Raw genomic sequence first — 10,770 nt, forward strand, 5'->3', positions numbered from 1 at the left:
CCCACACCCCACTGGGCTGAAGGATGAGTTTGGGTCCATGGGGGTGTATCTGGTCTCCAAGTCATGGTGTGGAAGGAAGGGAAAGCCTGTGACTGAGACCTGCTCTTGGGCAGAATTTCCTCTACTTACAGGCTGTATCTGGGTCCAATTGGGAGGGGTTGGGGGTTGGGAAGCAGGTGGCACTGGAGACTCTGTGGAGAGGAAATACAAATTCGATACCACCTAGAGGTGGAAAATAGAGAACAGGGGGTTCTAAAAACAGCTAAAAATTGAAGAGACACAGCAACCAAATGAAACACGTGACCCTTGATAGAATCCTGGATTTAAGAGAAAGAGCTGTAAAGGACATTATTGGGACCGTTGGAGAAATTTGAATATGACTGTGTATTAGGTGATACTGTATCAATATTAAATGTCTTAAATATGAAACTAGGGGTTCTGGTTATGTATAGATCTGATACAGACCCATGTAAATCTAGAGAGAGAGATGAAACAAATGTAAAATATTAGAAGTTGGTGAATGTGAGTGAAGCTTATGTGGGAGTTGACTGTGCTATTCTTTCCACTCTTCTGCAAGTTTGAAGTCTTTTAAAATAAAAAGTGTGGGAAAATTACTTGAAAGTCAGATATGTGCTATAGTTTAGGGAACTGGGTGAAGCGTACACGGGATCTCTGTGTTATTTCTTATAATTTCATGTGAATTCCTATTTATCTCAAAACATAAGGTTTGACTGAGAAAAGAGAGGACAGAAGGCAAATATGGCAAAATATTAACACCTGTTCTAATGCGGCTTGGAAATCTGTTATATTTGTTCTATTATTGGTTTCATTATTTTCTGAATGTTTGAAATGCCTAGCAAAAATACACCCTCTGGAGTTCTCTGGTCAGCCCTCTAAGCATGCACCTGGCCCGGGACATGCTGCTGGTCCTGCAGGCTGTGTTTTTTTTTTTTTTAAATGTTTTTTTAAAATTTTTATTATGTTAGTCACCGTACAGTACATCATTAGTTTTTGATGTAGTGTCCCATGTGTTCTGAGGAGTCTGGAGCGGGTAGGACAAGGCGCTCACCTGCGGGGCTGACCCTGCCCAGACCCATGCATCTGACTTTTTTACTTCCTTTGTTTAACCCGGGAAAGCATCTTGCACCCCCAGAGTGTCAGGACTTCCTGCTTCCCTGGTCGCTCCTGCTGTTCTACTTGCATCTCCCCGACATGCTAAGGAAATGCACAAAAGGACGCATCCCCGCTGCTTCTCGGTGTATCTCTAGACTGCAAAGACTGCCGCAAGGAAGCCCGTCTTCTCACGAGAATCCTTCAGTTTTGTGTCATAAGAAAAAAAAGAGACCCACATACCAGAATTCATTTATTACATAGCTAAATCACAACTTTACAATACATTTGAAAGGGACTAAATGAGACGTGCACAGTAGCTTAAAAGTAAAAACAGAAAACAATGTCCAAAAGGTCAGTCAGATTGGAATATAATCTTAGTAATAAAGAGTAAAGCATTTTTAGTCTGGGGTCACAGGACAGGCTGGGCCACAGCAGGGCTATTCGCATGGATTCTGAATGACAATCAAAAGATATTCCTTATCTGTGGAGAGAGGTGGACAAAATTAATTCCCCCCCCTGAAAAATTAAATTTAATAAATGAATACTTAAGCTAATCTGCTTTTCTCTTCAAAACATCACTTGGACTTTCTGTAGACCAATGGTTTCCCATCCTCATTGTACAATGGAATCGCCTGTCCAGCTTTCAAAAGCTATGGTGACCTGGGGCCTGGTTCCAGAGGTCCTGATTTCACTGACCTGGGTTAAGGCCTCAGGTATCAGGAATTGTTTTTGTAAGGATCTCCAACTGCTTTTAATGTGCAGCCAGGGTGAGAACATAGGTAGAGGAAAAGCTTCAGTTTGTGGGTCATTCTGATTTTATAGATGTTCTATAGAGAAGTTTGTTCTAGACTAGATTTTGGAGCATAAGTGCTGTTTTACACAGACATTGGCTAATACTGTGCATGTAATTCCTTTGGGGAAAGAAGAATTTCTATGGCTGCCATCTGTCCATAGGCCAGGTAAGTGGGTTCTCTCCCAGGGAAGGTTTGAGACCCTACAGGCCTTTCTTGGATCCACTCTCTACTTTACTGCCTGGACAGGAGACATTTCTCCACTCTCCAGAAAATCTTGGTGTCCTAAGTTGACCTAATGTAGGACCTACATCTCCTAGATATTGTGATTATTAATAATAAATGCAAATGGGCAAAAATGTCTTCTTCCAAGACTGAATTTGTCACTAATTTCACAAAATTTCCAGGTTGGATTTTTCAGATTCAAACATCTTCATTTGGTAATTGAAGAACATTATGGGCCAACACTGCATGTTAAAATCTATACTTCCAGTTCTTTGAAACAAAGCTTCTATCCATTAAAGCAGAAAGATGTTTTAAATGTGAAACAAAGTGCCACATTACCTGGGGCTACCATGATTTCGTGTTTCTTTGATCTGATCCTAAGAAAAGTGAGGTCGTTCTGAGGATCAATGTCACGGACAGTGCTCCTGGCTTTCATCGTCAGCTGGTGAAGAAGACCTGCATATTGAACCGTCGTCGAGTTGTCCAACGTTGTTCGGATAGGAATGCCTGTTATGAGATTCACTTTTGGGTTGACATTTTTTGATTATAAAAGGAAGACGCACATGGTGGAAACACTGGAAAATACTGGTGATTCTAAAGTGGAAGAAAGAGTTATGGCTGATACTATTCACTGGTAACAATTCTAGCTTACTCCCTGCCAATCTTTTTTGTCTTTACATGGGTTTTAAGATACAGTTGGTTAAATGATCAGAAATTTGACTATTTCTTTTTTCTTCATTTAAATGATAGCATATACAAGCTGTTCTTATCAGGGATAATGTCATCAAATTATTTTTAGTGGCTGTACACTATTTTATAAACAAAATATAACGAATCCCCCATTGTTAGATCATTGGGAACTGTTTTTGTTGTGATGGTTGTTGTTGTAGCTAATGGTGTGATGAGATTTTTTGTGCGTGAACTTTTTTGGAAGCTGTGAATTGATTATTTCAGAACCATACATAACATATTACTCTACAAAATGCCCCTCCAAACAGCTGGTCTACAGTCATTTTGCTTTGAAATGCTTGGCCTATGACCTGGTGCTTGTTTCTTTCCCTAGGGCCAGAAACAGAAAGGGATATTGCAGCCCATGTTGAAGAGTATATCAAAAAGGGATTTTAAACTTTCTTTTGTACCTCCTCATACAATACTTTTTACACCTTAAAGCTTATCGTAGAGGCCACAGCACCAAAGGGACTGTGGTTTTGCTGGGCACTCCCTGGTTTGCGCTCATTCTTGGTTTAAGCATTATTAGATTTAGCTGCTTGTGTGCTCTATTGTTCCATTATGCGCATTTAAATCCGAACCTATTAATTTAACTGGGAAAATCTAGCCAGACAAATATGCAAGTATAATTCAATTCCGTTCAAATCAATCTAGCTCAATTCAGGTCTCTTGGTGCTCAGGGCTTATTTTTTAACAGGCAGTGTACTAGGGACTTTGCATATGTTGTGTCTAATCTGAGAGGGTTTTCAGATTATTTTGAGAACTACCAGACAGCCAGGAAACCTCCAGGATTTGTTTTGCCAACGTGGCTCTAATTAAGGGGGCCATATAAGGTGAATTTGGGGTTGCTCAGATTCCACAAGTACCTGAATTAAGGCCAAGCAATGAAAGAGGCGAACATAGCTCTGGGCTTTCCCTCAGAGAATGCAATTCCAGAAAATGTTACACAAGAGGGGACTTCAGGTGTGCAACAGTATTACAAACTAAGGATTTTACCAGTTTTTCATATTCTTGGAGAACCTCCATTCTGACCATGAAACAGACTACTTGCTTTTCTCTTTTAAGAAAACCATTACCTTTGGGATGGGCTCTTCCCACACAAGACGAGGACAGTATTTACAGGAGAAACTGCTCAACAAATAAAGCTTTTATCAAAGTTGTTCACTTCTGTATAATTATTTGTTGGCCACTGTACCCCAAAGTCAGTTCTATCTTTCCCACCTGGTGAAACATCGCAAGGCCTGTGTCTTCAACAAGCGGCAGGCTCAAATGTAGCAAGCCCTCCAGCTTTTGAGAGCCCCTCCTGCGGGCTAGTTTTATTTTGCTTCCTGAAGAGTGACTACCTACAAAGTCTGCACTGCTCAATGTCAAAACAAGAAATACAACCAGAATAAATTATTTAAAATGTAGATGACAAGATTATGAATCCAGACCTCAGGCTTATTTAGTTAGTCTATTCATGATCCAAGTGAATAAATAAAACAGCTAGCCTTTCTGAATAATAAGTGCACGCTGTGGAAACTCTTGGAGTTGTTCATCTCCACTACTGACCACTTGAAAAAAATCAATCAACAAATATTTATCAAGTTCTTGCTTGGTACCATGTGAGGTAATTAAAAAATAATTTGTTAAGAACCAGTTTTAGTCTATGGTAGGAAATTCACTTACGTCTCCTTCTGAGAGGTCGCCACTGCTCCCGGTTTCTTTGGTAACCTTGCAGAGACATTCTAAGTGTGTTCAAGTACGTTTGCGTTTGTATTCTTCCTTCCTTAATTGTATTGTTCTCTATTCTGTACTTCTTTTTTTCATTTCTAAGACTTGGAAAATTATTGCGTTCAGTACACATAAGGCTGGGCCACTCAGGTTAGGGACTGCATAACATGATTGTTGAATGGATGCCTTGTGAACACGTAACTGATAAATCCTCCTGACATGCATTTGAGCTGCTCCCAGGCTTTGACTTTTCTAAGCAAGGCTATGGGAAATGTCTGTGTGCATGCCATTTCACATTTGTGTCTGTGGGTAGGATAAATCCCTACGATGGAACTTCCAGAACAAAGAATATGAACTTGATATTGCTGAATTTATGGCAGAATTTTAAACTAGGACTCCCTCTGATCCCAGTAAGCCGGTAGTCTTTGTATTTTGGTTGATTGTATTTCAAAAATATAAGGAATTGGCTGGATGGCTGATAACATCTAGTGAAATTCAAATGATGGATTGTTAGAAACGTCAAGAACATTTAAAATTAAGAACCTACAGAGATCAGGCTTATCTATACATAAGAATATATAATAGTTATGACTGTCTGAGAAACAAATATATATACTCACCAGTATCTAATTCAATGATCAGTGCTGCAATATTGTAAACAATGAATGGTTTTAGAAACGAGAAACCAACATTAACAAAGAATCTATTCTAATAAAAACCTGTACCACTCAGCAGTGGGTGAAACCGATAATTCTCCTTTATTGCCACGGATAGGACGCCCGTGTTTCAGTAGTGGTGAAACCAAAGGACTCTGGTTAACATATCATATGAGGCGATCCAGATGGATAAGCCTGGTAGAAGGCCTACCGAGTCATGAATAAAACCTGAAAATATGTTAAAATGATTTGCTGCAGATGACACTAAAACCACAAGTAGTAAACAAGAACATATGAACTTAGTGAAATATTTTCAGTATTAAGGTTCATGGGTGTCCTGGAAGCGGCAAAGCTGCATGATAATAAATGGCACTTCCATCTAATGTTGAGTAGGCTGCTGAGATGCAGTATTTTATTAATTCTGGTCACACAACTTACACCGTATGCTATTAATAAACATGCTTGTCGTACACTGTGGTTATTAATAATCTGACCATAAAAATAAACCTCTCGTTCATATTTTTGGGAGACAAAGTTAATTTGGCTTTCAGAAAAGTGCCGTGAATCCTAACATAATCTTATCCTAGTAGGGGTTAATTAGATGAAGTTAAAGGTCTTAAAAATAATATTTTGTTGCCTTTGGATATGAAAAATATTGAGAAACTTCAGGAAAGTAAAGCCAAAATCAATTGTAATTCCAACATTCAGAGATAATCACCGTAACACATCCCTGCCTTTTTTTCCGTATGTATTTTTAATGTGTATGTGTGACTGGCTATATTTATGATTAGAAAGTGTTTGGCTTACCACTTTGTTCCCTGCTTTTTTTCCACCTAATGTTTAGTTTCCCATGACTTTAAATATTCCTCAACGTTTTAAACAGAGTAATGGTTCATCAAGTAAATATTACATAATTAATTTAAACTTTTCTCTGCTGCTTAGATTTATTTACTTATTTGTCTGTTTATTTACTGCTATGGTATACGATGCCTCAGTGAGTATCCTTTGTATCTAAATCTTTTCTTCCTCAGTCCTTAGGATAAATTCCTAGGAGTAACATTACAAATCACAGGGTATGGATATTTTCAGACATATGATGCATATTGCCAGGATTATGCACTTTTGACCAAGATCTTCCAATGTAACTTGTTGGAAGTTACATTGGAGGATCTTGGGTTGAATGGTGTCCCCATCCCCAAATTCAAGTCTACCTTAGAATGTGAAATAGGGCCTCTGCAGATGTAATGAGGTAAGATGAGGTCATACTAGGTCGGGGTGGGCCCAAATCCAAAGGCTGGGGTCCTTCTATGGAGAGAAAACAGACACAGAGAGGTAGACGCCAAGTGGGGATGGGGGCAGAGACTGGACTGATGCATCTACAAGCCAAGGAATGCCAAGGACCAGAAACCGGAAACCACCACAAGCTGAGAGAGCAGCGAGGAAGGATTCTGTAGAGACTTCGAAGAACAGCCTGTCTTTGCTCACACCCTTGTTTCGACTCCTAGCCTCCAGAACAATGATTACTTTCTAAGGTTGTAAGCCACCAAGTGTGTGGTACCTTGTTACGACAGCTGAGGGAAATGAGTCCATCACCTTTCTGAAGCCACATAGATAGCCTTTCTCAGGGGGTGTGCAGAGTTTCTGAACATGCCAGGAATTAAAATCATTTCAACCAGAACAATGTACCAGGGGTGGACCACTTCCTGGAAATATTAGGCATAACTCTTTCTTACCTATAAGGCTGATCTTAAATCCTTTCCCTCCTGATCACTCAAGCTGGGTGAGTTTATTATATGCATTTGGTGGTGTTTTAAATTTTATTTTATTATTTGCAAAACACAGCCAATGTTTTATCTATATATACATTGAATGTTTTATCTGTCCAAATCAATGAAAAACTTCCACATTCTCAGAACTACTTGATTATAATACCATAAAGTGTTGGGTATTTTGCCCAGCCCCTGAGTAGTATTATTTCATTTAATGATCACAACCATCAATAAAGTAGGTTATATTCTATTTTTAGTTGATGAGGGATCGAAGTCTGAATTTGACTGTGGTTTGCAGTTGCTCAATAAACATTTGATAGATTTGTGCCAAAATAATGATTAGCTGTGAGATTCTGTTGCGAGCACTGTGCTATGGCAATGTGTCCATTTTATGGTTGCACCGTGAATTAGGTGAAGTGGCTACTCTTATTTCAACAAATGCTCTGGGAATTGTGGTACTTCTTGCCCTTGTAAGAGCCTGAATTAGCAATGAAACTAGCAGGAGCCTCTGAGAGGTTGCCACTGTAGCTGAGCAGGTAGCAAAGTGCCAGAGAAAAGGCTCTGTGGATTGTTAACAGTGACTGTGGAATGAGAGCAAGTTTCTGGTAGAAGTCTACAGATTTCATAGGTGGAAATGCATTGGTCCTTTTTATGCTATATCCACACAGATTCTACCATACATGAGATTAAAACTGATTCTCAAAGATTTTATTAAGTATGGTAAAGCAACAATTGCATTTTAAGTGAAGACTGAAACTCTGTATACTTTATACTGTTAAAATAAAAACTGCCAGCAACGATATTCTCCCTATCTGCAATACAACAGTTTTATTGGTACTTCTGAAATATTAGGAGAGTTACCAAAGCTTTAAAAATTAGACAATGTGTACTGTTTCTTAGGAATATGTAGATATTTTTAGACATGTCCTATTCATATTCGTATCTCTAATTCTCAGCAGAGTGTTTGGTATGTAATAGATAATAGATGTTTGAGAAGTAAATGTTATAGCTAAAACACAGAAAATATACTTTTTGTTTCAAATTCTAAGATGTCTGTCCTAGGCTTGGTACAATAAACAGATCCTTAGTTGGCCTCTGCGTGTCAAAAAGGCATCCCGTGATGTATTTACCTTCTGCATTTACGACCATAGTTCCAATAACCCCTTTATGGCTCTGGATCCTCTTTAGGGTTTCCTCCACCTCCGCCTGAAGAGATCAGGAAGGCAATTAACCAAAGGTTAATTGTGGTAACCCCAATCCTAACGTGAATAATGTTTAGAGAGACACCTATCCTTCCCTGCGCTCCCCCCCGCCCCGCCCCGCCTCCAGTCTCCTTAACCTAACGTACTGGATACTATAATCTCAGACCCCTGGAAGAGAGCTTTGAAATGTTCAAGTTCTATATCCAAGCCTATATAAGACTCCTACATACAACCCTGACACATCTCTTGGCCTGAACTCTTCTAGGGATGGAGAGCTTACTGCCTCACAAGAGTTCACTCAACTTTTAATGTCTCTATTTTCTGGAAAAGAATTCTTTAAATTGGACAGAAATCTTCTCCCACTCATGCTTTGTTCATTGATCTTTTTGTATTCATATGAAAAATTCCTTCTCTGTATTATAGTCCTTTAAATAGCTACAGACTATACGGTTACCTCCCTCTGGCTAAAGGTATCCCTTCATGAGAAATCTGATTCATAAGTCCCAAATGTTACCTCCTTGGGAGTTCAGATAATTAAATTCAGGATATTCTGTAAACCAGGATTCCAGGATTCTCTTGGTAACAATAATCTGGGTCTTAGTGTAAGCTGAATGTTCAGCCATGAATGTGTTGGAACCCCTTTAATTAACTCAGCTTTCTGAATTAATCTTATGTACGGACTATATTGTACCTGTTTTATTCCCCTCTACCAATGCTAACATCTCAAATAATCCTTTTCAAACTTGTATATTATTCCTGAGTGATCACTGGATTTTCTGAATTCAAACAGTATCCTGCAGTTTCTTGATGAGGGTTTGTGATTTATTTTTTCCTTCCAACATCACACAGAGATGAACATTATGCTACTTTAGACAAAAGACAATTTTCTTTTGCAACTTGATGTGGGCAGGGACACTTATGTCCTCTTTTCCACCACTACAGCAGGCACTTTCTAAATTTCATGTGTTGGACTCTCACTTTTTACCATTATGAATACCATCTCTATTGTTGACCTAGAATGCTCTTTAAATTATCTCATTACTCAGAACTTAAACACATTTTACAAGGAAATGACACATCACTACCACTACTAAATGGAAATCTGCTCTATTTGTCATAAATAGAGATAACCATAAAGGCAGACAAAATGAAGAGAGAACATATTATTGAATCCCAGCCCAGGGAAAGGCCTGAGCCTGAACTCTGATATTCCGATGAAAAATGGACATTACCAAATGACAGCGGTATTAAGGACCTAACTGTGTTGGGGCTTTCTCCTGGATATAGTCTATAGGATGCGGGTGGGGAAAGAGAAATAACCTCCTCAGATGGGATTGGCTGTGTTGTTACCTCTGAGCTGTCCTACGTAGCAAGTAGATTTTGCACATCATTTTGGGAAACACTGCACTAAAGTGAAGTAGTTATACAGGGGATCAAAATATTATATTTTTGCCGCCTTCAGGACAACGTTCACAGCTCCTTACAACCACTGACCCCCCCCTTATTTATTTATATTACTTCGCTCCCAAACGCCTCTTTGCTGTCAGCCTTACCCTCTCCTCTTCCAGTTTTTTTTTTCGTGATTTCTGCACCCCCTTAATACAATCTCTTAATCCCCATCTCCAATCCCCTTTCATTCCTCTTAAAACTCTTTTTCTTTCTTTCTTTTTTTTTTTCTCTCTCTCTCCTCCTCTTCCTCTTTATTTTCCTTTCTTTCTCAGTGTCGCCGCCTTCTCCCCATTCTACTGCTCTCCCTGTCGCCTCTTTCTTCCTTCCCGGGATCCGACTTCTCTCCTCCCCACCTCGCCTTTTCCTTTGGAAACTATCTCGCTGTCGAGGTCTCTCACCCCCTCAACATCTTCCATCCCCCTCAGTCTCTCTCTTCTCTTTCTCGACATCCACACCCCGCAAATTCCAGCCCCCGGAATCGACTCCGTAGGTATCTAACCCTCAAGGTATTTTCCTCTCATCTAGGTGTCTTCTCCCCTCCAAGGTCGCCCTCTCCTTCCTCCAGGGTCTCCCCGCCGCCCCTCCAAGAAGCTTCTGGAGCCCCCAGCCCTCGTCGCGGCCCCGGGACCGACAGGCCAGGGTCGGCCTCGGGGGCCGGGCGAGGAAGGCCCCCGACGTCGGCGCCCCTGGGGCGGCTGGTCGCAGACGGAGTCTCCAGATTTACCATCGTGCGGACGGCGAGACTCGATTCAGTCCCGCACCACAGCCGCCCGGGAAGTCAGCAACGCTTCCAGCCGTTGCTAGGAGACGGGGGGAGGATGTGACCTCTCGGAAGTGTCGGGGCCCGCGCCTGCGCGTACGCAGGTCCGGCGGCAGCAGGGGGCGGTTCTTCCGCCCTGAAGTGGTCTTGACGCCTTCCGGCCGCCGTAGGCAGAGGTTGAGGCGGTGGCTCTCGGGCGCTCACCTGCGCGCACCTAGGCCCGCGGGGCAGTGGGCCTGAGGAGCGGCGCCTGGTGACCATAGGCCTGGTCATTCCTTCGACCATTCATTCAGTCATTCATTTCCTGAGGTACGCCTTCATGTAACAGCCACTTCCCCGTGCAAGAACGTTTTCTTGACCCCG

The 10,770-nt window shown here is 41.0% G+C and overlaps 1 protein-coding gene across 1 annotated transcript; it reads right to left on the reverse strand.

The window, feature by feature from the left end:
- Nucleotides 1-1,350: 1,350 nt before the first annotated feature.
- On the reverse strand, nt 1,351-10,453 carry DYNLRB2 (dynein light chain roadblock-type 2). The gene is made up of 4 exons (XM_032853910.1): nt 10,372-10,453; nt 8,127-8,202; nt 2,469-2,636; nt 1,351-1,594 (listed from the first exon to the last, which is right to left on the reverse strand). Exons 1-4 carry the CDS (start codon nt 10,372-10,374, stop codon nt 1,551-1,553), a joined length of 291 nt encoding a protein of 96 aa, XP_032709801.1. The 5' UTR covers nt 10,375-10,453; the 3' UTR covers nt 1,351-1,550.
- Between the last annotated feature and the right edge of the window lie 317 nt (nt 10,454-10,770).

Source organism: Lontra canadensis, unplaced genomic scaffold, assembly GCF_010015895.1.
Source record: "Lontra canadensis isolate GAN:19392208 unplaced genomic scaffold, GSC_riverotter_1.0 scaffold8, whole genome shotgun sequence".
Classification (NCBI taxonomy): Eukaryota; Metazoa; Chordata; class Mammalia; order Carnivora; family Mustelidae; genus Lontra; species Lontra canadensis.